Here is a 26,210-nt window from a genome sequence, read left to right as displayed (position 1 = left end):
AAAATAATTTGGGGTAATCTCTACTAGTAGCAGCTGTGTCATAGCCACTGGAAGGACTAAGACCTATATCGTACACAAAAATCAGTAATGTGACTTTGTGGGATAGATATTTTGTAGTGGAATCATTATTCTCCCCCCCCTTGAATATAGGACATAGTGTTTCAGTGTAAACAATACATCTCCATGATACTTTTACATTAATCTACTACCCACTGACGCTGACAACCGTTTCTACTTCCCAAGACTCAGGGCTGAGTCAAGGCGGGAGTGTATGTGTGAAGAATATCATTTAAGTGTCCTTTCAAAGACTTCCCTATTTCTGAGGAACTTTTTATATTCAAGGCCCTTGTCATGCTTACTGTGACTCATGCTATGCTGTGGGCAGGGACACTCCTCCCCCAGCCACTCCTTAATTAGCTGGAGGGAGATGACACTAGCTAGTGTCAAGCCAGTCCTTCTCACAGTGCTGAACAAGTACACTCTTGCCCCAGTTTAGAACAACCAGAACAAGAATTTTAATACAGACTTACTGGATCATTGCCAGTTGACTCTAGTATGACTCTATCAACTGGGATTTTTATGTAAATCTCACTCAGTGGTGCTAATCAAACCTGGAGGATAGAGGGAATAAAATCCAAAGGCAAACTGAAAAATGATCCAGTTTATGCTGAAGTAATAAAACAAGGATACACAAGTGTTCATTAATCCTATCGTAGGTTGAGATTTAAGGAAAGTAGCCCATGTAGGGTACTACCTGAAATATTTTTGTAATGCTAAAACTTGTAATAACTTTGGCCCATGAACAATGACCAACTAGGATGCATTTTTCATAAAGCAACTTAAACTTAAGTCCACAGTTACTGGAAAATACTTTGACATCTCTTCAACCTGCTATATGTATATATGAAGATAGTTATCCCAGCACTATACCATGAATGCTCCTTTAGACCTAGAATATGTAGATCTACCTTCATCCAGTCTACATTTATTAAAATGAGTTATTCTTAACTATATTCTTTCTAAACAGTTGGAGTGTTCAGAGGAATTGGGAGATCTAGTGAAGTCTGTGGACCCTACATTGGCACTTAGTGTCTATCTAAGAGCTAATGTTCCTAACAAGGTCATTCAATGTTTTGCTGAAACAGGACAAGTCCAGAAGATTGTTCTATATGCTAAGAAGGTGAGACAGTGCTAATTACATATAGATAACATTTGAAATTGTAAACCCTATTGCATTCAGGAGCACAAATTAAGGGGAACTACTTGGGTTTAAGAAACAGACTTAAAGCGAAACTTCTGAAATATGCTAAATTAGCCACATTGTTTTTTTTAAAAAGTGTTCCACTATGATGTAATTGTTTGTTCTCATAGGATACCTATTTTTCCAGAACATTTAGCTATATAAATATTGCATTGAAGACTATCCTTTTAATTAGTTGAAAACTTACACTTTGGCCTACTACCTAAAGGGGGTATGTGGCAGTCGAGTTAAAATCTTGATTGATCCACTGACAGATCTTGGGCAACATCTCCATGCCTGTCTACCCATGTAGCTTTTTTTACATTCCTCACACAGATGGGAAAAGTGCTTTGAGATATAAATGAAGAATCTGCACTCATTTGGATAAGAACTGATGCTTTCATGTAGCTGCTCCTTGGCTTTGTATCAGACTTTATTTAGCTTCTCTTGAAGCACTAACTCTTGATTGTGGCTACTTTTACAGGTTGGATATACTCCAGACTGGATTTTCCTGCTGAGGAATGTAATGCGAATCAGCCCTGACCAAGGACAGCAGTTTGCTCAAATGCTAGTTCAGGATGAAGAGCCCCTTGCAGATATCACACAAGTAATTTTTTAAATATCTTGCAAATCTTAAGACTGTTAAGCAAATGAGTTGGGATTCATTCCTGCCACTTACAGCTGCCTGTGGAGAAAGGGTATTAAATTGCCTCCTGAAGATGTGGCTTTTCAAAATTAAATCTTCTAACACTGAAAAGCAATTTAAATAGGTAAGCTAAGCTTGTTTCAGCAGTGTTTCCAAGAAGTGATAGCTCAGGTACTTGGCTCTGCCTTGTGAGGTTTCAAGCATAACCTGTTAGTTGAAATTTCTTGTCCTCATGAGGAGGCAATCATACTCTCTCAAGAACATGAGACAAGTGCTCCCACTGTCTGGGATAATACTAGTAAAATCATGAGATCATGACTGCATCTAAACTTTCATATTTAGAAGTAAACTTGTTCACTTCTTGAAATGGAACATTTTAACTTAAACTAGTACTGCAGTTCTAAAAACGTATTTTTCCTCCAGATTGTGGATGTTTTTATGGAGTACAACCTAATTCAGCAGTGTACTGCCTTCTTGCTGGATGCATTGAAGAATAACCGCCCTTCTGAGGGTCCCCTGCAAACACGTTTACTTGAGATGAACCTCATGCATGCACCTCAGGTATGTCCTGTTCAACTGAGTTTGAGGACATCCATAGGTTTTTGTATCTTGTAGCCGAACTTCCATCAGCATAGGTATAAAATTTTAGAGGACATTATAGTAGCTTCTGGGTTTCTACTTGGCTTAATATCTGACTAGATACTATTTTCACTGAGTTTAAAGTGTATAACTTTGCCTAGAACTAATTATTTAAAAAGGGGTTTTTTGTTCCCTGTTGTGTAGCTAGGATCTACATATTCCAGGTCTAACAACTTCCCTGTCCAAAAAATCTGGACCTGGCTCCAAAGTTCATGCCTAGAAACCTACTATTCACCTTGGCTCTAATTCTAGTATCCTAAGTGATCTCTTTAAAATAGTTACAGGATCTTCTGTAGTTTAGTGCAAGACTTCATTCTGATTTGGGGTAGTAAGTTTTCCGGATGAGTCGTCATGCAGAATCCAATGTACACACTCCAGAACTAGAATAAACTGTCTTGTTCCAACTGTCTCTTTATAGGTTGCAGATGCTATCTTGGGAAACCAGATGTTTACCCACTATGACCGGGCTCACATTGCACAGCTCTGTGAGAAAGCTGGCCTGCTGCAGAGAGCATTAGAACACTTCACTGACTTGTATGATATCAAGCGTGCAGTAGTTCACACTCATCTTCTCAACCCTGAGGTACAGAATCCAAAATCTTGTATAGCTTTGGCAAGCTTACCTTCCAGGATCTTAAAATTACCATACTGCAAGCAGTGTGGTATCTTTCAAATTGCAATATTTATGCAGCTTATAAAATATAATACCAATTTTAATGGAGAATCTTTGTAATGATCTTCCTATCTCTCTAGTGGCTGGTGAATTATTTTGGCTCCCTATCAGTAGAAGACTCTCTGGAGTGTCTGCGTGCCATGCTTTCTGCTAACATTCGTCAAAACCTGCAGATTTGTGTTCAGGTAGCTTCAAAATACCATGAACAACTGTCAACACAGTCACTTATTGAGCTCTTTGAGTCTTTTAAGAGCTTTGAAGGTAAGATGCAATAGGAATACTTTGTTTTACTTTAAGAAAGTGAAGTAATGCTAAAGATCTATTATACTGCAGATGTAATAGTCTGTATGCTAATGTGTATAGGTGTGTTTGAGTCCATTTGGCAACCTGATAGACATTAGAAAGTTTCACATTTGTAGGGCTTGTCTGACCCTCCAAAAGCAACAGTTCAAGAAGTCTGTCTAAATCTGCCATTTTGACTACTTCACTGTCCAGTTGCACTCCTGCCATGAAACTTCTCGGGTAAACTATTTAGTTAAGTAGATTCTTGGTGGAGGCCTTTAGAACAGGGACTGGTCAAAGGATCTCCTTAGGGACACGGGCAGTGTGTGTGTCTGTGCATCAGACTTGTATACTTGAAGTAGCTGCCAGCTCTCCTACCCTTTTTTATGCTTTTTTTCTAAACTGTCTCTACTGGTGGCTATTCATATTTAGAGCTTAGTTCTATGTACTTGTATCTCCTCTACACTCACCCTCTTGTTGGTTAGTTTAGCCATTCCCAATTTATTTTTCAGCCCTTTCTGACTGAATTTTATCCACTTTCGGCATCTATACGGGGAGGGGAATATCCTAAATGGCTTAAGTGGTACTGCAGACTTTGATTGGCATGTTGGCTTATTGCAACTCCCAATGGACTGTTGGGATAGGAATAGATGGAGACATTAGCTGTTGGAAAGCTTTTCTGTCTGACTTTCCTTTTATAAGGGAATATCTTGCCTTTGCCATATAGGGGAACAGGGTCCCCTTTCAAAGCTGCTTTCTGTATAAAAAGCCTGTAGCTAAACAGCATTGCCCAAAAACTCACTATCAAGCATTGGCCTTTTGGCCATTTATTTCAGCGAGACTTAAGCATTCTCTCACAAGCATTTTTCTTATCTGACATGGCAGTTGCTTTACGCATGTAACTGTTAAATAACACTTGACCGTAATCCTATCTTTGTGGCCCGTAGCTAGCTATCACTGCTCTGCTCTACACTGCATTTGAGGGAGGTCAAGTAAGGAGTGTTAACTGTTTGCATAGCAGGATCAAACTTTGTGCAAGAGACGTTAGATACATGGCAAAACTGAGCTAGCTGAATATTGTACACTTATAAATGTGTACCTACCAGGGAGCATCTTGGAAGCAGAGCTGCTTATACTTTTTCCAAAGTAAGCCATGTATTCCATCCTCTCAACTGCATGGGGAAATTAGAAATGGAAGTGAATGGCTGTTTCAGTTGGCATGCTTGGACCATGATTCAGCCACAGTGTGAGTGTAGAGGATCAATGATGGCCCAAAGTGAAGGAAGGCATGACTCTGCCTAACCAGACTGGACTATAAAGCTTTAGTTACTTGCTTGGAGCAGATGGACTTGTGTAATATATACCCTAGGGAGAGGGATGATTTGTGACTTTGCTATTGCTTGCATTGCTCCAAAGAGCCTGATAAACTCTTCAGTGCATGCTGTCTCAGTCACTGAAGAGATTACAGTACCGCACTTCAGCTACAGTTCCACTTCTTTGCGGTGTTCCATCCACTGTTTAGCTTCTCCAGTTCAAATATGTCTACTTGGGTATCCCGTGGCTACTCTGCTGCAGTCTGAGACTTAGAAGTCCTTTGAGCAAACTGTATCACATAATCAACTTTGATTTTTTTTTTGGTATGAAGACAATTAATATGGAGTCTCTTGTTTCCCTTAAGGTCTATTTTATTTCTTGGGCTCAATTGTAAACTTCAGCCAGGACCCAGATGTGCACTTCAAATATATCCAAGCTGCATGCAAGACAGGGCAAATTAAAGAAGTGGAACGAATCTGCAGAGAAAGCAACTGCTATGATCCAGAACGTGTTAAAAACTTCCTCAAGGTAGAGTCTGACTAGCACTACAGTATTTTTCTATTTTGCAGTAGGATTGCTTGTTACTTATCACTACTTAGTGGTGTAACCTAATGGGAGTGGATATCTTGAACAGAAACTCTGGATTGCACGTAGACATATGAAAGTCCAAAACAGAGTTCTTAATCTGTTTCTCATATGGAGACCTTCTGTAATATATGAAAGATGAATGCCATTCCTCAGGTTGCATGTGCATCCATAAGTCAGCAGATATCTGTATTGGAGGATACTGCTGAGCCAGTCTGTGTTCCCTAGCATCTTAGAGGTGGACACATTGTTTATTCAATCTTAACTTCAACATACAATGCCAGTTGAATGTAATTACATGAGCTATGAATGGAAAAAGTTCAGTCTCCTTCCTTCTCTCCTCCTCCCTCCCCCCACAAAATAAATGCTGTAATCTCAAATCCCACTTCAGTTTCTTACTACTACTACAGGATAACTGTTCTGTGAGAATTACTATTAGAGAATTAGTGGTATCCATAACCTGAAATCAGTAGAGCAAATCTTCAGGTTTGAGGATGTAAAGATGCCATGTATGAAGTTGAAAATCAGTAGCCAGTTGACATTGTTACTGTCTAGACAGGTCAGTCAATACGACTAGCTAAGGTTGTTTCTAAACAGACTTGCCAGAGAATTAGCCTTTATCTGGGAACATTTCCTGCCTTCACATTTTTTCTTGGTTGTATAGCCATTTAGTGGTGTGAGACAGCAAAATCTATTAAATAGCATAATACACCTATTGCTGCTACTTACATCTGTCGTGCAGAAAAACTGATTAATGTCCCAGAAAATAATAGCAACATTTCATTCAGAGTTTATTGGGGGAAGGTTTTTGTGTGTGTATAACTCAGCAGTCTTTCTATTGACAACACATTATCCTCAATGAATGGTTACTGTGTCAACAAATTCCTGATGGAAGCTATTATTTTTTGTGCTGTTCCTTGTGTCTGTGGAATGTGCAGGACATGTACCAGGTAAATCCCTCCCTCCCCTGGATTAGGTCTCCCCATCTGTTAACTCCTTCAGTGTCAATTTGTATGTAGAATTACATTCTGGGATGTGCATGTTAAACCACTTCAGTAGCTGGGTCTGACAAGGTTGATTCTTCAGGGTACTCTAAATGTATAGTATTTGGCTCCCACTCTAGCTTAATTAGACATGTTGCCTTTTGCCAGATAATTTTGGGGCATTCATTCCCAAAGGTCTTTGGACATACAGGCTACTGATGCATGCTCTGATTTTGAACCTGCAGTCACAAGTCAGTGATTCAACAATGTGGTAGTTGGGTAGGTTCTTGAGATAGATGTGACTCTACACAGGTATCCTAGTTAAACTCAGAAACAGTGGGTTCCTTGGGGATACCAGAGATTGTTCAGATGAAGGTGTGAGGTGAAAAACAAGCTCAAATCATGCATATCTGGTCATCTCACACATGACTGAGACCACATCATCCTTAAAATGGTTTTGTTAGACTCCTGTTGCGATCCCAGAGTGTTAATCCTGCACGCTGAACACCAGTGGCAGTTCACACATGCTGAAGTATAGCTTAGGTTTGTAATACTTGTTGTCCTGTGTTGTAAAGCTGTTTTGTAGATGTGGGTGTGCCAAGGACTAATGACTGAAATTTCAGATGGGTTTTTGCTCTAGGTATTATCAACGGGTGTAAACCTTGACAATTCACTATGTGCATGGCTTCAAAGAACTGGGAACAATAGTAACATGCTGTCAGGTAAATTAGTTTAGGAAACCAAAACAGCTGAGATTTAAACAGTAAACTATCTCTGATCAGACTGGTCTCCTCAGACTTGCCTCATTTATTAACTCTCTCCAGTTTTAATGTAGTGACTCATAGCTCTGCTCTTTTTTCTCTTTGCAGGAAGCAAAACTGACTGACCAGTTACCACTGATCATTGTATGTGATCGCTTTGACTTTGTCCATGACCTCGTGCTGTACCTGTATAGAAATAACCTCCAAAAATATATTGAGATTTATGTACAGAAGGTAAGAGCCAAATGTCCAGAGGGACTTAAAAGCTTCTGTCAATATGGTCTCATCCAGTTTCTTTTCACAAAACTGTCATGACTACAAACACATGCAATACCAACACCACAAAATTCATAATCTAAATCATTTCAAACAAATCCACTTCCAAGTTTGCTTCAGACCTGGAGAGGATGTTAACCATGTAACTTCCTTTGTGCTCTCAACAAATAGCTATATAATCTCCTATGTGATAAATTGGTTCTGCTTCTGGCCACCTTAGTATTGAAAACAGACCCTTTTCTGGGAAGGAAGGTTCAACCGCCAAAATATTGTGACGCGACTCTTCATTATTAATTCCTTCTGTTTGTACAACAAACCGTTTCCCCTCCATGAAAGTTAATATAGCTGCTGCATTTGAGGGGAATGCCACAATGGCCTAATACACCTTTCTTTCCCCATAAGAATGAGACTAGCACACTACATAGTTCACATACTTAGACCTGTTGCTGAAGTCTGAGACAGTTGTAAGTTCTTGCCAATCTTCACATGATTGAGGCAGATGCTATGGATTTCTCAACTGGTCATAGTCTTCAGGAACTTGTCTGAGTCCAGGTAGGGAAAATGAAGCAAGCCCACTTGAAGTTGAACACTTCTAGCAATTCTCATACATGTAAATGGATTCTTAGGGAAGGAGGATGCAATACCTCCATGGTTTGGTACTCCAATTTGTCACTTTACTAAAGTGTTCTTGTTGCCCTAGGTGAATCCAAGCCGTCTGCCTGTTGTCATCGGGGGATTGCTTGATGTGGATTGCTCTGAAGATGTGATAAAAAACTTGATCCTTGTTGTGAGAGGTCAATTCTCCACTGATGAGCTTGTTGCAGAAGTAGAAAAAAGAAACAGGTATCCAACTCTACAAATAACAATCTCTGTACATGGTTTTGAATTAGAGCTAATGTTTCTGTTCACTCAGAATAAACTTGATCAATTTCTGATTGTTAGGCCCTAGGCTTTAACCACAAACTATCTGAAAAGAAGAAAGGGTTTAGACCTTCATTAGGCTACTGCATTTACAGTGATTTTAAATGATAAAAGACAAATTATAGCCTTGTGACAAGTTTCTCCCTTAGCTTCCAGTAGTGTCCTGTATGGGACACTGGGGGAGCTAATAGATAATCTTTAATTGTTGACTCTTGAAGTGCATCTGGATGCTTTGATGGCATTGCAATTAAGACTTAATGGAGGTGGCTTTGGTTTTTGGCATTCAGCTAACTTGATAGCTTTCAATAAAGAAAACTATAGATACTCCTTCTCCTACCATTGTGTGTAATGCCTTCAGGAAGAAACTGGGGAGGTCTCTGGGTTGGATAGATCCTGCAGGTTTGTTAATAAAACTAATGTATTTGTTCTAGGCTAAAACTGCTCCTTCCATGGTTAGAAGCAAGAATTCATGAGGGTTGTGAGGAACCTGCTACTCATAATGCACTGGCCAAAATCTACATAGACAGCAACAACAACCCAGAAAGATTTCTGCGTGAGAATCCCTACTATGACAGCCGTGTTGTGGGGAAGTACTGTGAGAAGAGAGACCCTCATTTGGCATGTGTGGCTTATGAGCGTGGGCAGTGTGACTTGGAGCTTATTAATGTGCGTATATCCAGTGAGTTCAGGGAAAATGGGGTGGATTCACCCACAAAGGTTTAAAAAAAAAAAAAAAAAAACCTACTTGAATGATCTGAGATTTAATGCATTATTGCAACAAACATCTGCTTTGGAAGCTAAAGTTACAAGTGGGAATTAACTGGCATAAGTATAGCACCATGAACTCTTTAAATTTAAAGAAAAGGCATGTCCCTGTTTAGTCAGATTACTGTTTCATTTAGATGAAACTCTTCCAAGGATCTGATCCAAATTTGAAAGCAGTGAGATTCCTTTAAATTACCACAGTGACAGTGTGTTGTGGAAAGTCCTCAGATTTCTGGTGTAAATCTTGAAATGAGCTTTACTTGCTGCCAAATTCACACCACATAATTAGAAGTTAACTTGTTGGGTTTTTCCCCAGTCCCAAGATTTGGAGATTTTAAAAAAAGTGCTTGTCAGTGTCTCCGGGTGAAACATACTTAGCACAGGGGGTTGGACTAGATGACCTCTGAGGTCCCTTCTAGCCTTGCATTTCTATGAATCTATTAAATAAGATTTGCTTTAAGTAACTTCAGATGACTTCACTTGTCTACTTTTTTTTGTCATTTAGGTATGCAATGAGAACTCCCTCTTCAAGAGCCTCTCACGTTACTTAGTTCGCCGTAAGGATCCTGAATTGTGGGGGAGCGTACTGCTGGAAAGCAATCCTTACAGAAGACCACTTATTGACCAGGTATAGTCTCCCTCAAACTTCCTACTACTTGTAACATGACAGAACAAGCTCTAATTGAAGGTGAAATATTTGCAAGTTGCTGACTATAGCTTCTCCATGGCTTGACTTTTCTATCTATAGGTTGTGCAGACTGCATTGTCTGAGACGCAGGACCCCGAAGAAGTGTCTGTTACTGTAAAAGCTTTCATGACTGCTGATCTTCCCAACGAGCTCATTGAACTGCTGGAGAAAATAGTTCTTGATAATTCTGTGTTCAGTGAACACAGGTGGGTAAAAAGTTCTAAACCATACATAGGAAGCTACAACAAACTTCACTGAGGCCATCTAGCTCTGTGCTAGGGCTTGCTGCAGTAAAAGTTCCAGCTGCTTTGGGGCGTAAACATCATTTTAGGTTCACTTTTTTTTTTTTTTGGTTTGGGGATGAGAGTTTAGGATGGTGAAGTCCTTGGATTTGAGTTTCATACAGTATTCACCTCTTAACAATAGCCAGTGATTTTAATCCGTGAAGTAACTGACTCAGCACTCATTAATAGCCTTGTCTATTTCTTACTAGGAACCTGCAAAACCTCCTCATTCTCACAGCTATTAAAGCTGACCGTACTCGTGTCATGGAATATATCAACCGTCTGGATAATTATGATGCTCCAGATATTGCTAACATTGCTATCAGTAATGAGCTTTTTGAGGAGGCTTTTGCCATCTTCAGGAAATTTGATGTCAACACTTCAGCTGTGCAGGTATCATAAATTCTAGTCTCATTCTCCAATTAGGAAATCTTCAAACTCTTGAGACAGCATAAAAGCCTGAATGGTGGAGTGTGCCTCTGGCTCTGATGTGCATCTTTTTTGAAGTGGACTACTAGCAGTAGCATCCCCTTCCAAAGATGACAGGGCAGTCACCTTCCTATTGCTTCCTGGCTTATCTAGTTTCTGTCTTTCTACTGCTGAAATTTGGTCTTAACTTTGATTATACAAGCCTTGAGTGTTGAAATCAGAGCTACACAGCTGAGTTTAGACTTTAGCCATATTCTACTTGTGCATTCTTAGGCTTGCCCCTTAAGTTTCTTTCAGAAAATGGAAGAGAAGTTAGCAGTTGTTGGGAGAGTCATGCTGAGCATTAGCGAGACTGGCTCTCAAAGAACCAACAAAAAAACTTGATTACTTCTTGGTCTAAAAGAAGAAACAGAACTAATGGGTTGCACTACAGAACTGTGAGTGCAACCCATTAGTTGTCTGAAAACCTAAAACTTTCTGTACTGATGGTGACTGATATGCTGTAATTTCCTCAGGTATTGATTGAACACATTGGAAACCTAGATCGTGCCTATGAATTTGCTGAACGCTGCAATGAGCCTGCTGTGTGGAGTCAGCTTGCTAAAGCCCAGCTTCAGAAAGGGATGGTAAAAGAAGCAATTGACTCCTACATTAAAGCAGATGATCCTTCCTCTTACATGGAAGTTGTTCAAGCTGCTAATGCTAGCGGTAGGTTTGCCAGTTTTTTTATCGTCTAACTGAATCTTCTGTGATCTGGTATGTTCAGATATCTGAAGTTTAACCAAAGCATGTCAGCCATTATAGTCATTTAAATGACACTACAGTCTGTTATGGGTAGCACTAAATTCTGCTGAACTAAAGAGATGTGTTCAATCTTGTGTATGTCTTGTATCAAATACTAAAATGATCAAAGGTCAAAACTCAGGTTGACCGTATCAAATGAATATATCACTGCTAGCTCCTCAGCAGTTTTTACTGCCCTCTCCTGGTCAGCTGTTCTAGCTGCACAGAGCTAAACTTTCCCTAGGCTTCTGAACTCTGTGCAGTGAATTTCATTTAATAACTCTAACAATAGTAAAGTAAAATACAAGTTAACTGATTAGAGCTTTAAATGTTTCCTGTAGTCAAGGGGAAACAATTAGATCATTGCAGTCTCTAGCATGAGAGGCTGGCCACTCATAGTGGCAAACTCTTTACTCTAGCCAGGACCAAGGTATGTTTGCTACCTGCAGAAATTACCATTGTAAAGCTAACTTAACAGAGCAAACTTCCAGTCCTGTGAGTTCTCTTAAACTATAGGTGATGCAATCATGAAAAGTTACCATTTTTAATTTGAAGTTTCTTCACCTAGGGAACTGGGAAGAGCTGGTGAAATACCTACAGATGGCACGCAAAAAAGCCCGGGAGTCCTATGTGGAGACAGAACTCATTTTTGCTCTTGCTAAAACAAATCGTCTAGCTGAGTTGGAAGAATTCATAAATGGACCTAATAATGCTCACATACAGCAAGTGAGTTTTTGCTCTTGGTTCCTTAGCTGTCATAGTAATAGGATTTTGGGGTTCAGCCAACAAGAATGCCAAGCATTTATTGGGTTTAATGCAATGTAGTTCTTCAAGAAGTCTAAAAAATAACTTGAGGCAGAGCTGACTTTTTGTCTAATAGCTTTAGACATGATTAGCTAGTGGCTAGAACTTCCTCAGACTTGGGGATGGATCTAATTTGAGAAATATCTCAAAATAAAATCCATTTCACTATAGAAAATTCTATTTGTATTATAAGTACTTGTGGCTTGTTTAGAAGACTAATGTTTTGACTTAATCTTAGGTTGGTGATCGCTGCTATGATGAGAAGATGTACGATGCTGCTAAGCTATTGTATAATAACGTGTCAAACTTTGGCCGTTTGGCATCCACATTGGTTCACCTAGGTGAATACCAAGCAGCTGTTGATGGTGCTCGGAAAGCAAACAGCACTCGAACATGGAAAGAGGTAAATTACCCTGTCTTAAGAGTTCAGCTCAGGAAAATATCCAAAGGAGGTTGCCTCTGAGATCTTACTGATAGGTATATTAGGATTTAAAAAACACAATGTTGACAAGATTCTGCAGTATACAATTGGATAGAGCTGTGCTTTTCATAAACTGGACAAAACTTAATTGTTATCCCCGAATTTCAGGTTTGCTTTGCATGTGTTGATGGGAAAGAATTCCGTCTAGCCCAGATGTGTGGACTTCATATCGTAGTGCATGCAGATGAATTGGAAGAGCTCATCAACTATTACCAGGTAATGAAGAGAACACGTACTAGATACTCTTGGTTGATGCTTTCAGTAGCATTAGAATCAGAACATACCTACACAGATGCTGTTGTAACTCAGTGTTACAGAATCACCTTTGCTTCAAACTTGGCATACTGTCTCTTATCCATTTAGTACCTAACTTCTTGCTACAGCTGGTCTTTAACTGCACCTGTCTTTTAAGGATCGCGGATACTTTGAAGAGCTGATAACTATGTTGGAAGCAGCACTGGGACTTGAGCGTGCCCACATGGGAATGTTTACAGAGCTAGCAATTCTCTACTCCAAATTCAAGCCTCAGAAGATGAGGGAGCACTTGGAACTATTCTGGTCCAGAGTCAACATTCCCAAGGTAACAGTCTTGAAACTGTGAAGTGTCTTTAAGCAGTTCAGGACAGCATGTAGAACAGTTTGTTGCATTAAAAAAACTGAACTTTAATAAAAGTACAAGATTTTCACACTTAATAATAAAACCATCTGATCTATTAAGCTTCAACACTAATGAAATACCAAGATGAAAGTAAATCAGTGCTCTGACGTTAAGTGTTAGATTTCAAAGGTGGAAGTGCTGAAAGCTATTGATGACAGACCACAGGTTGAAAACCACTTGCTTGTTACGCAGGAGGTCAGACTAGATTATCATAATGGCCCCTTCTGGCCTTAAAAATTTATTTGATCTATTAAATTTGTATTTAAACACTTAAATTCTGTATACAGGTGCTAAGAGCTGCAGAACAAGCCCATCTTTGGGCAGAGCTGGTGTTCTTGTATGATAAATATGAAGAGTACGATAATGCCATCATCACAATGATGAATCACCCAACAGATGCATGGAAAGAAGGACAGTTCAAAGATATCATCACGAAGGTACTGCTTGATCCTGTGAGAAATGCCTCTTTAAAGACAATACCATTCTGCATGCTTAATTTGTATTCTAGCTAATGGTCTCCTGATTAGAAACTATCCTAGCTCAAAAACTGGTACTAGCTTTAGCATAACTTTTTTTTTTTTCCTCTACATCACTATATTAAGCTTATGTCAGGGACTCTGGATACATGATAAAATGCCAAGTAGACTTACAATGCCACAAATGATGGTTTGTTTGGATTACCCTTTGAGGATTTATATTTAATCAAATACCACAGACTAAGTAAATTTGAGTACACTGAGCAAATCTAAAATCTCTAAAGCAAAATTTCTTAATGCTGGTAGGCATGTTTCAGGTAACCTTACCTCTAATGAAAATAAGATGCTTATGAACCAGAAAAACCCATGCAGGAAATGTATAAACCCCATAGAACAAGTATGTAAAGATCTGTTAAATGATCATCTCTGCTGTCTCTAGGTGGCCAATGTGGAGCTGTATTATAAAGCAATCCAGTTTTATTTGGAATTTAAACCCCTGTTGCTCAATGATCTGCTGATGGTGCTGTCTCCCCGGCTGGATCATACTCGTGCTGTAAACTTCTTCAGTAAGGTAATTTATTTTATTTTCCTATAACTTATGAAAGACTTTACAAGTGGAGATGAAGCATTTGGCTACATTTAAAGGTTTTTGACTCCAATTGAGTAAATGACAGTGAATGTTTGTCGCAGATACATCTACAAGCTTATAGCATGCTATGCTGCTATATTTGGGATTCTCATGTCAAAACTTCTTCTCTTAAAGGCTAAACAGCTTCCACTTGTTAAACCCTACTTACGCTCAGTTCAAAACCACAACAACAAATCAGTGAATGAGTCTCTGAATAATCTCTTCATTATAGAAGAAGACTATCAGGTAGGCTTTTTAAAAATTTTGTGCCCTTGTTATTTAAAATACCCTTTCTTTTGTGCATGCTAATTGGTACAGATAACGAACTGGTGTAACTATGCATCCACTAACTGCAATAACAAAGACTGCAGGGTTACTTAATATCTGAAAATTGGCTCAAGTTTGAGCAAAGGAACTCTGCGAACAGCTCAAATGTTATCTAAAACATAAATTGACCCTTTCTGGAACACGGTTAAGCACTGAGGTTTGAATGACTAATTCTATTCCAATTCAGGCTCTTAGGACATCTATAGATGCCTATGACAACTTTGACAACATCTCCCTTGCTCAGCGTTTGGAGAAGCACGAGCTGATTGAGTTCAGAAGAATTGCTGCATATCTCTTTAAAGGCAACAATCGCTGGAAACAGAGTGTAGAACTTTGCAAGAAAGACAGACTATACAAGGTAACAGACTGGAAAATATAACATTTAAAGCTATGCAGACCTATGTGCACATGGCTTACTTTAATACTAGTATCAGTGATCCTACCCCCTCTGGTGGTATTGCTATAATGTACTTAAGCTGTTTTTGCATCTTGGAAGCCTAAATCCCCAAGATTAAGTTGTGGAGTGTAGTGTTTTTGTTGTTGTTTTGGAATGGCTCATTACTGCTTTGACTAAACTTAGAATGCCTAGCACAGTTCCTGCTTCAGGGTGTTAGATGTGACTTTTTTTTTTAAATGAGGGGGTTTCTTGTCCTTTTATAGGATGCAATGCAATATGCTTCAGAATCCAAAGATACAGAGTTAGCAGAAGAACTGCTGCAGTGGTTCTTGCAGGAAGAAAAGAGAGAATGTTTTGGAGCTTGTCTCTTCACCTGTTATGACCTTCTAAGGCCAGATGTTGTCTTGGAAACTGCATGGAGGCACAACATCATGGACTTTGCCATGCCCTACTTTATTCAGGTCATGAAGGAGTACTTGACCAAGGTAAGAGCTATTTCTGTTGGTTGAGACTGTTTTCACCTGCTAATAACATTGATATTGGCTTTGTCATATCTGTTTTATGTTCACTCTTTCAGTTCATTGTGGGCAGGGGGCTTCACTTTTAAGTGATCCCTGCTAGGAAAAATGAAACACCCACACACTTCCCTAGCTACCAGTTAGAAGAACCTGCATCTGTAATAATTCTCTGCTCAACATATAGATAATGTGATTCTTGCTCCAAAACTTTCTCCTTGTCGAACTGGTCTTCCCCCTAGACTATGGAAGTGTGGAAACTACCCATAGGTAATGGTAATAGGTAATAAGGTAACTGGAGATGTACCAATCTCCTAGAACTGGAAGGGACCTTGAAAGGTCAAGTCCAGCCCCCTGCCTTCACTAGCAGGACCAATTTCTGCCCCAGATCTCTAAGTGGCCCCCTCAAGGATTGAACTCACAACCCTGGGTTTAGCAGGCCAATGCTCAAACCACTGAGCTATCCCTCCCCATGTATTATGGGTTAGCATGCCCAGATAACTGCTTGTGTGGGGGTGTTTTTTTGGTCCCCACCCCCCCAGTGGACAGGAGTATTTAGAACAAGATTGTTTTTATAGATGCTCTTGAATCTACACATGTCTGCCATGCTCTTAAGTGAAAAACAGTGGATAGCTCAGCAATTTACTTGAATAGTCAAAGGATACAGTGAATTGAAATATAATGACAAATTGTAATCCTCTCAATCTAGACTCATTTTTGGGGTGGAATCTCTGAAATTTAAGTGTTATGAAGACTACAACATATATTCAAGGACATGAGTGTCTTATGGAACTAGAACCACATCTCTAGTTTTAACTAGCCTCTTTTCACTCTTGCTTGCTCTTCTGTTTGAAGAAACTCCTTGATTTTCAAGATGCTTCCAGCAACTCTCTCTAGATAAATCTGACAGACTATATAGGGATTTTTTTTCCTCTGGGGCTTTATGTATGTATAAACCTCTAGAAAAAGCCATAAGCTGTTTAACAGTAGCACCTTTTCACTTTTAGTGTTTTCAGTTCGTGTCACAGGACTTTACTTGGACAACTTCAGCTACACTGACTTTGGGCACTTTTTTTGTCAATCACTTTCCATACATCTTATTCTTTAGACTCCTGAAATTTTATGATAAAGCTTCTGCAGCTAGGGACTACTAGGTCATCTTATTTTGAGTGATAAAACAAGTAATGCGTATTTCATTGCACACAGGATTTGCCTGTTAATGTTCAAAGGGAGATGTATATTTTTTTTGATGGCTGTCGCAGAGTCAAACTAGTGCAGAGAATTTTTGGCAGAAAGCAACTGGTGTTAGTGTTTTAGAAACAACTTTTTTCAAATGTATCGTATTAGTGGTTATGGGATACTTTTGACATCTGTCCAAACTAATATCAATGTTAACTTTTTTGAGTGTGCTAGTCTTGAATTAGAACTTTTAGTGCATATATATTAAACCTCTAGTATAAATGTTGTAAAAGGATTTACCTTATTGATTGATAAGTCAATAAGTACTAGTAACCAATACAAACCACAGTTGGCTTTCTGAAGCAGATACTTCTGGTGTTTCATTTGTTTTTTTTACTTTTTTGTCTCTTGTATCTTAACAATTAACTGTTTCTTCCCTGATTCTTATGTTGCTAATTCTACCATTATATGCTACATATGGAATTTGACTTTTTTTCTAAGCTGCACTTCTGAATTCCTTTGCAGGTTGATGCAATAAAGGAAAAGGTGAAAGTTGATTCTTTTCCATCTTTAAGTCTGGAGGACTAAGTCTAAAGAAACTGCATGAGTTTTTTCCTTCCTACCTTTACTACACTGCTGCTACTGCTTTTTTCCCCAACAATATCTCACTAAAGCCTCTGCAGATTAACTCCAATAGTTAGAACTGTAGGACAAAAGTAGATACACTTGCTACTAATCGGCTACTAGACTCTCTTCAGGAAGGGCAGAAGGCTGATCAGTTGGATCACAGTCCAAGTACTAATTTAAAGATACTAATGTTGACCAATACTGTGCAGAAGAAATGGACTGTACAAACAGCAGGAATTGACAATAGCCAGTTTCTCCACAAAAAGCAGTAACTAAAGCTATTTCAACTCCAGCCAGAGACTCAAGCTTAACACTGAAGTTATGTGCACATTCTTTAGCAGCAATTTTTGCAAACTTAAGGACTGTGATCCACTCTGATTTATTGATTCTTACTAATGTGTGTGCTGACAGTAGGCAGAATAGATACTAGCTGCTTCAGAAGAGACTTTTCCTCATGTTTCTTCAGGTTTCCAGTTCTTACGGTGCTAGTCTGTTTCCATGCAGTAACTTAAGACTTGCTACAATAGCTTAAGGTTTGTTTACCCTTCCCCCTCCTCGTGACATCACTTGCTCAGCTACAAGCGAAGACTGCCTTCAGGGCTCTTCAGCTTCTTAAAAAAACCCAACCTCTTGCTACCTTTCTTAAAAAAAACAACAAAAAAAACACAAAAAAAAACCCTTGAAACAAGTGGCAGTACTAAAACTTGAACTCTTTTGATGCCTCTGGCACTTGCCTATTGCTGCTCAATTATGCCCAGCCTGAGGGCAGATTCCAAAGCTTCTGTCCATCTGTTTTCTGTACCCTATACCCACTCACAATTTTCCATGAAACATGAGCCATGCTGGCATAGTAACATTTGTCTGTCAAATGTGGTTGGGCAAAGGGCAAGCAAGCTTATGTAAGTGGCTTGAAGACTAATTCAGTACAAACCACCTTCTGCTGTGTTTATACATCCATCTTAGTCACCACTGGAACTCAAGGCTAACCTGAGTAAAATGCATCACGTAAGGTCCTTCAGCAGCTAGTAAGTGAGGCAGTAAGAAAGCGTGTGTGTGGAAAAAAGGTAATTGAACTGCAGTGTCTGCATTATTAAACTGAGCATGTACAACAGTCATTGCAATTACATCCCACTGTTCCTGGAGCTACAAAGCATTTGCTGTGGGCTGCGTGTGGTTTTTTGGGGGGAGCCTGTGTGGCAATCATCTTCAGATCTCACTACTTGCTTCAGTACTCTTGCCTCTTTTTCATGCACACATAACACCAAAATAACATTGAACGCATGTTACTACTTTTCCTCTGCAGCTTATTGCAGTCTTTGTGGAAAAGCCTTTTTAATGCAATTTTATTACTTTACTAAAGCACTGAACCCAGTGATGCTTAATCAAGTGGTGTATAAGGATCACAGTCTTCAGACCTTTAACAAGCTCGTGTTCATAATTAAGTTCCCTTTCCTTTTTTTTTAAAGGAGGCATCTAAACCAGGTCAGATAAAGCAAAGGCAAACATTAGAGACTTCAAACAGAATATTCTGGGCTAGGGGTTAGCCAAATATATGGAAACCTGAAACTTTCTGCTTAGCTGTTGCTGCTACTGCAAAATATCCCACTATCCTATGCAGCGCCTATCTGGATCTATGCTTGAGCATTCCAATATTCCCAGCTATTCTAGTTAATCCCATTTTATTCTTGAAACAGACTTAATGTTGAGAACAATTTTTAAGATTTTTAATGGCATTCTTTCTCTTGTGAATCTAACTTGACAACCAACTTTCTTCAGTGAGGTGTTTTGCTAATGTCTCAAAACAAGATTCTGCTACTCACCCCTGATGTCGTAGCATCTTTCGCTCAAACTCTCAAATGCCAATACTTGTATTTCTGAAGTCTATTTTATGCATGAACTGTGGCCTGGTAACTGGGGTCACAAGTGAATGTGGATTCATAAAACTATTAGACTCCATAAATGTAGTTTGTTTTTACTCTGGATGAAGGATGGCTTGCTTCAGAATGTTTACAACCAATGCTAGTTCTTTGTGATCAGTTTGGCAACACTATTTATTTATTTTTTTTTAAATGCTCTCATGGACATCTGGCATGGTTCAAACAAAGATGCATCAAAGTTTTGGAGTACCAACTAGGGAAGTGACCTCAGAACTCTGCTTAATATCAAGGACAAAAATGTGATCTTTTAAAGATGGCAGATTTGACATCTGTGGGTTGTTCCTTTGAGTTGTCAATACTTAAGGAGGAAACTACTGGTACTATGACACCACCTTAGTATAACTCCAAATCGTAACTTTCATAGATAAGTCTTCTCGGTCTTACGATACCGAAGATGAAGTTTAAGTCTGTCTCTGTGGTAGCTATTATGACTATATAGCAGCTAGAGGACTCCTAATAAAGTGGTGTGGAATAGTTAAATATAAGCAACTTCCCATGACAAAGCTATAGTTTCTATTCAGAGGTGGGGGGGGGGGGGAAGAAAGGAGGAAGACTAGCCAACTAATAACAAATACACTAAGATCTAATGTGCACCTAACCAGTCTTCAATAGCCCTAACATGATCAGGGTGAAAACAGTTTTTTGCCCCAATATTTTTCTCTGATCCACACATCTGACTTAGTCTGCCCTCATGTGTAAATACAGTGGGAGCTGGGCATTTATGCACCTAGGCTCTGATATTCTGCTCTTTGCAGCATGGTTCTGAAGAACTTGCCCCATAGTTTTGACTTTGTTTTTTAAGTCAAACTGCATGAGTGAACAGATTGACTTTCCCTAGGGCTGTTAGTGAAACTAACCTCTTGATGCTCAAGTGAAATGTCAGATGTTGTGGACTGATACTGTTGATATTCATAAACTATTCTGTGCCCTTGTAAGAATTTTTCTCAATAGAAATTCTAGACCTGGAGACGTTTGTCTAATTCAAGGGTTTGTTTATTGTGAATGAACTGATAAGATTATCAGTTGCTGCACACTCTTATTGAAGTGCGGTGCCAAATGTGTGTACTAAGTTGAACAATCTTATATTGTCATCACACTAGATCGACAAACTTTCTCTCTACATTCTAAAGCACTAAAATGACTCCAGTGAACTTTTCCTTACAGTATTTTAAATATGGTCAGGATTTAAAAAAAAAAACTAATTGGTTTCCCCAGGCTGTGGAAAATTTGCATGCCAAATTTCAGCCTGGCGTGAGCTTTTACAGCTGTCCTGTAAATCCTTCAAGGGGGCTTTCTCATGGAAATGCTGAGACAAACTTGACTGCAGCAGTACCAACATTGCTGCTTTGAATTTGTAAGCAGTGGTCTCTTCTTCACGTACATTAACCACCCTCAAGGCTTTTCCACGTCTCTGCCAGAAAAAATAAGTATCACTTCTCTATAGAGAAAGGTGGTCGTTTAATTTTTGGGCCTTCATATTTCCAGGTGGATAAACTGGATGCCTCAGAGTCGCTGAGAAAGGAAGAGGAGCAAGCTACAGAAACACAACCTATTGTTTATGGTAACCTTTCTTTTGATTCACTTATTACTATCATTAATCAGTGCATTAATGTCCAGATAAACAATTATGCACTAAATATTGGTATTGCTATTCCTTCCAAAGGTCAATGCATTACACTGATAACCCATTTCTCCCTACCCATATCCAAAGAACTAGCCCTGAAACTAGGAAGCTTCTGCTAATTAAGCAGGGTGGTGTTGGTTTGAGACTGTAGACTGACCAGCAGTGTCTAAATTCTGCATTAAGTCTGCTTTGGAAGGAATCCAGCAGTTTGTGGTGCTTCACTGCCCTTGCAGGAGGCTGGTTGAAGATTGCATAGCCCTCTCTTAAATCGCACATACCCCAACACATTCAAGGAACTCTTACCAAAGGTAAATATTAACCATACTCCAGAGGGTTAGAAATTTGGAGAAATACATGCTTATTCAGCTGTCTTCCCCCTTTAGTGCCTTCCTCCCCACTCTCCATGTTTTAGCTAATCTCCCCCCTCCAAACTGAATTCACCCCAACTAAAGAACTAACAATTGCCACCTTAACAGTGTTAACTTGCTATTATAGCATAACATCCTCCTGTGTGTGTGTAGGTATTTCTCATTGTAAGTCTTTTTGGGCAAAGGATTGTTGGCTCCTCTGTACAGTGCCTTGCACAATGGGGTCCTATTTTTGCTTGGTCCTTGGGCACTACCATATGAACGTTTGTGAAGCAAAATAGAACACAAGTATCAAGAAATTTTGTTCTGCTATGGGAGGGTTGATGATTCAGACTCTGATCTGTGGCAATAACTATAGACAGTCTTGGGTGGACTTCTATATAGACACACATACAATTAATACCTAAACTTGCAATAAAATGCAGAAAGTAGTTGAGGTAGGTGAAGGGCTAATGTGCAAAATCACTGGCACTATGCATAAATATGTAACTCTGTGATGGAAAGTAACTTTCAAGTAAATTTCTCAAATGTTTATGAAAATGAAGGGATAAACAATATAGCTTTAATATACTGAGCACCTATGAGAGCCTGTACTTCTGTATTTAGTAGAAAATCAGTGTTGCATCACTACCAACAAATTCCAATTTTAAAAATTGGAACATAAAGGACTTTATCAATAGAATCTAGGCAGAAACAGTTCTGTGACCAGAATACTGAGCTACTATGAGTATCTAGAAGATGCCTCAAAGTCCCTAGAGTATACAGTATTGCCTTCCTCACTACTTAGTTGGTTTTGCAGTAAAATTGACAAAGTGGGAGTACACAGAAGGTTGTTAGAGCATTTGTGTGTTGGGTGTAAATTTTAGGCTGGGGCCTGATTGTGGTGAGCCACTATATAAACAGTCCATGACCTAAAGAATGCATAATCAAGACTAATCCAAACTGATCGGGGATTAGAAGGACTGGGCTAGGACATTGTGTAGGCTAAGGGTATGTCCACAGTACCCACCAGATCAGCGATCAATATATCTCATCTAGACGCAATAAATTGATCCCCGAATGCACTCCTGTCAACTCCAGAACTCCACCAGGGCAAGAGGCGGAAGCAGAGTCGACGGGGGAGCCGCAGCTGTTGATCCTGTGCCCTGAGGATGGGAGGGACGTCAAAATAAGATGTCAACTTTAGCTAGGCTATTCCTGTAGCTGAAGTTGTGTATCTTACATTGATGACCCCCAGCCCTAAGGTGGATAATAGCTCACTGCATCATAGGGAAGCAAACTTACTTGCCATTCTCCTGCAATAGATGCTACAAGTAGCTTCTAAAAATTAATCAAAGCATCTAAATCCATGTACTTGCTTAGATCTCTAGAGGATAGCTCCTTTCTATAAGCGAGGCAGAACATAAAACTCAAAGGCAAGGGAAGGTAGATTACCAAGGACTCTGTAAAGTGTTGAGGTGGTCAGAAATAGCCTGACCCTCTATAGGTAATCTCATTCCCTAAATGTATTTTATCAGCATTATTGTAAATAATTATTGTACATCTCTTTTCTACAGTTCCTGGGAAAGAGTAGAAATCAGGCAAACTTTAGTAGCTAGAGCAGTCTGAAATAGTTATTTTGCTCTTCCCATTTTCAGGTCAGCCACAACTAATGTTGACAGCAGGACCCAGTGTTGCAGTTCCCCCACAAGCACCTTTTGGCTATGGCTACACCGCACCTCCATATGGGCAACCTCAGCCTGGTTTCGGGTACACCATGTAAGGTGCAGTGCAAATCAAGCTGGAGCTAGCATATTTTCTTACTGAAATTCCACCGTCCCTCCCAGCTTCAACTCAAACAGGGAAAAGCAAGCATTTTGCCTTGTGTTCTTGTAACCTTTATTTCATGAAGGACTATGGTTTTCTAGCGCAAACTGTTTGGATCACACCTATGTTCAATCTTTTTTCACATTCCATGTCATTTAGATTTTACTTTGAAAAGGGGAATAGCTTAAATGTTTTTGTTCAAGTGGGCTTTCTTTTTTGCAGGACTGCTTCTTAACATTAAAACAGGCTGTTGCGGAGATTCCAATTTGCACTCTGTAGTGTTAAGAAACTCTAATATCGAATCTTGCATTTAGTGTATGTGAGCAGCTTACAATATGTACTGTATCTAAATGCATTTAAGTCTCATTGTATATTCAAAGAAAATGCTAAAGCAGAGATTTGTATTTGAACTTGCAAGACTGCCGATGACAGACAACACTAATCAGCATATCCTACTCTGGATTGCATAGCTCTTAAAATGATTTAAAAATGCATATGGACAACCTTGCCTGATCTTTAAAAATGAGTAAAATTTCCCTTAACCTATGCAGGTTTTCCAGTTTTTGCTTATAGAAATGCTAGTGTTTTGCTCACTCCATATGTAACAAATGACCTTACGTTTGTGCTGTATCCTGTGCTTTTTTTGTGGGATCATTCCATTTGGGAACAGAGCACCATGATTCCAATCTGTGTATTTACTAACCCTGCCCTGAGGTTTGTGTATGTTGGATATTGTGGTGTTTTAGATCACTGTTTTGAGTGTACAGAAGAGAGAATTCAAACAAAATATTGCTGTTCAGTTTTGTCTGTGCAATTTGAAATTACTCAAATTTAAAAATAAATTACTGGACTGTGGACATCCTGTATAGTGGTAGTTTCACTTGTGTATCTTTCTCTTCAAAACTATCTACCGGAATAGTTGGTCTCAATGGTTCACTTGGTGTCAGGGTCCCAAGTTCAGACAGCATTCCTAGGTTAAGGGAGGGGCCATCATCTTAGCAAAACAAATTGAGAATGGAGACTATTGGAAAGTGGCTTGCACTGATGGATTATGCAGTAAATATGTATTAATGCTTTTCCTATAGCGAGGACTATACCAGACAGTTGAAAATAGCACTTTTCAAAAGTTAGCTACATGTGGTCAGCTACAGCATCTTGACTGGGAGATACCTTAAGGTTGTAGTCTGTTTCAGTTAAATTGACAAATCATGTTTTAGGTATGTTAAGTTGCCTTAATATATTTAGCTTCAAATAAAATTGACTTAAATGTTTGACAATGCTGAATACTGTCATATTTGAGTATGTAATTTAATGCATCTGTTAGAGGCACTGATACCCATACCAAATCAATTCCTGAAAACTTAACATTTCAATTTCAGCTATAGCACAATTTAATATCATAGCTGCTAGTTATAGATTTAAAATTCATTTCAGCAGAAGTTGGTTTTAACAAAATTTAAGTGTGCTCCACTCGCTCGCTTCTTCCTTATCACTTTCATTAGGTCTGTCACTTCAAGACTAAGTTGTTACAATATGCTCTACAGGGGACTGCCTCTTGAGTATCTGAAAACTTAAACTGGTGCAGAATGCAGCAGCCCATCTATTAAGGAGTGGTTCAGTGGTGGCACATGTCAGCAGTACTACATAATCTGCATCTACTTTGATTTCTAAATTGCATTTAAGGTGGTCAGCGGCAGCTCCAGGCACCAGCGTGGGGTGCCCTGCTGGTCCCTGCAAGGGCAGCAGTCAGGCAGCCTTCAGTGGCTTGCCTGCGGGAGGTCCATGGATTCAGTGGCGGGTACGCTGAATCTGTGGGACCAGCGGACCTCCTGCAGGCAAGCTGCCAAAGGCAGCCTACCTGCTGTGCTTGGGACAGCAGAAAAGCTAGAGCCACCCCTGAAGGTGGTTGTGATGTATAAGCACTGCATGCATTGTGTCTTGCTACTTGAGACAACTTTTCCTAATGCCATACTGTCACAGTTCCATCTCCTTATCGCAGATGAGCACCCTCTGTTTGGAGTAGAGGAGCTGGCAGTACAGCATTCTCTGAAAGGGATCCTCAGCTCTGGAATTGGCTTTTCTAGTCCAAAATGGCTCTCATCTTTACCTGTCGAGTGCTAAGCCATATTTACATGGGCTGCTGTGGAGGTGGGCCTTTGCCAGAAATGTGGGGTGAGAAGAGTGCCTGCAGAGCACCAATCTAATTTTGTATTTAATTTATGGCAGGGGCACCAAGAGGCTTGGTTGGGTCCCCGTTTTATCTAAAATGTACAGATGAGCTAATTTGCCAAAGCTGGAAGCTTGCCCAACTAATGTACATCTGTGCTCAAAATACATTACTCTGGCTAGATAGCTGTAAATGATCAGACTCAATTTAATGGAGCTGTAAAGCTAGACTGCTTCAAATTGTCATGACAAATCAGACCATCTCCCAAGGGTTTGGGTCACCTTTAACTCTAGGTGAAAAGCAGAGCAAGTAATGAAAGAGTAAACTTGTAACCATTTTTGGTGTAGAGGGTTATCTTAAAACCTAGGGAAGTAAACACATCTGATTGGGAGGGGAACTAACTTTTTTTTCTCTTCCTGTTTTGGGCCATGTGGTGAGGGCATGATATTAAAGCTTGGTTCTGCTGCTTTAATCTGACAAACTCTACCTTACTATGTAAATCTGAGGCTAGATAAGCTTACTCTTGAGCTACCAACAGGGGACGCTCTCGGTTTTTAAAAAACTGAGGGTTTTTTAAAGTTTCAGCCTGGGGCTTTTCAGGAAGAGAACCACCACCTAGACCACAACTTGTACATTTAGCTGTAACCTTGAAGTGGAAGGAAAAACTGTTAAACTAATTCCCTAAAACTACTATTGCATGTTAAAACTAGCCACTAGTAACTAGGGAACATAAGTATGGTACTTCATAAGCATGGCCCACAGTCCAGCAATAGGAACTACAGGCTTTCCCAAAACTGTCCCAGTATTATACATGTATTTACAGATTCTGCTTTGTTCCCTTGGCTTGTACATCTTGTAGCTGCCCTATGGGAGTTTACTCCAAGGTTCCTTATTACCGTTGTGGTAGTAGGACCCAGTAAGCCAGGTGCTTGTACATTCTGCTCTGA

The 26,210-nt window shown here is 39.5% G+C and overlaps 1 protein-coding gene across 1 annotated transcript in view; it reads left to right on the top strand.

Moving 5' to 3' along the window:
• CLTC (clathrin heavy chain) overlaps window positions 1-24,373 on the top strand; it is a 53,984-nt gene extending 29,611 nt beyond the window's left edge. The window contains exons 9-32 of the mRNA XM_044993635.1: window positions 1,028-1,180; window positions 1,725-1,847; window positions 2,310-2,447; window positions 2,944-3,108; window positions 3,279-3,459; window positions 5,159-5,322; window positions 7,232-7,357; window positions 8,100-8,242; window positions 8,752-8,986; window positions 9,591-9,713; window positions 9,834-9,979; window positions 10,267-10,450; window positions 11,002-11,194; window positions 11,838-11,995; window positions 12,312-12,476; window positions 12,663-12,770; window positions 12,967-13,134; window positions 13,500-13,649; window positions 14,128-14,259; window positions 14,452-14,562; window positions 14,831-15,001; window positions 15,304-15,525; window positions 20,784-20,859; window positions 22,928-24,373. Of these exons, the coding sequence (XP_044849570.1) occupies window positions 1,028-1,180; window positions 1,725-1,847; window positions 2,310-2,447; window positions 2,944-3,108; window positions 3,279-3,459; window positions 5,159-5,322; window positions 7,232-7,357; window positions 8,100-8,242; window positions 8,752-8,986; window positions 9,591-9,713; window positions 9,834-9,979; window positions 10,267-10,450; window positions 11,002-11,194; window positions 11,838-11,995; window positions 12,312-12,476; window positions 12,663-12,770; window positions 12,967-13,134; window positions 13,500-13,649; window positions 14,128-14,259; window positions 14,452-14,562; window positions 14,831-15,001; window positions 15,304-15,525; window positions 20,784-20,859; window positions 22,928-23,052 (3,660 nt within the window). The 3' untranslated portion in view covers window positions 23,053-24,373. The remainder of the gene's footprint in view (window positions 1-1,027; window positions 1,181-1,724; window positions 1,848-2,309; window positions 2,448-2,943; window positions 3,109-3,278; window positions 3,460-5,158; window positions 5,323-7,231; window positions 7,358-8,099; window positions 8,243-8,751; window positions 8,987-9,590; window positions 9,714-9,833; window positions 9,980-10,266; window positions 10,451-11,001; window positions 11,195-11,837; window positions 11,996-12,311; window positions 12,477-12,662; window positions 12,771-12,966; window positions 13,135-13,499; window positions 13,650-14,127; window positions 14,260-14,451; window positions 14,563-14,830; window positions 15,002-15,303; window positions 15,526-20,783; window positions 20,860-22,927) is intronic.
• The last annotated feature ends 1,837 nt before the right edge of the window (window positions 24,374-26,210 follow it).

This window comes from Mauremys mutica, chromosome 19 (genome assembly GCF_020497125.1).
Source record: "Mauremys mutica isolate MM-2020 ecotype Southern chromosome 19, ASM2049712v1, whole genome shotgun sequence".
Lineage (NCBI taxonomy): Eukaryota > Metazoa > Chordata > Testudines > Geoemydidae > Mauremys > Mauremys mutica.
The sequence above is the reverse complement of the archived record's forward strand: the minus strand, read 5'-3'. Positions and strand labels throughout refer to the sequence as shown.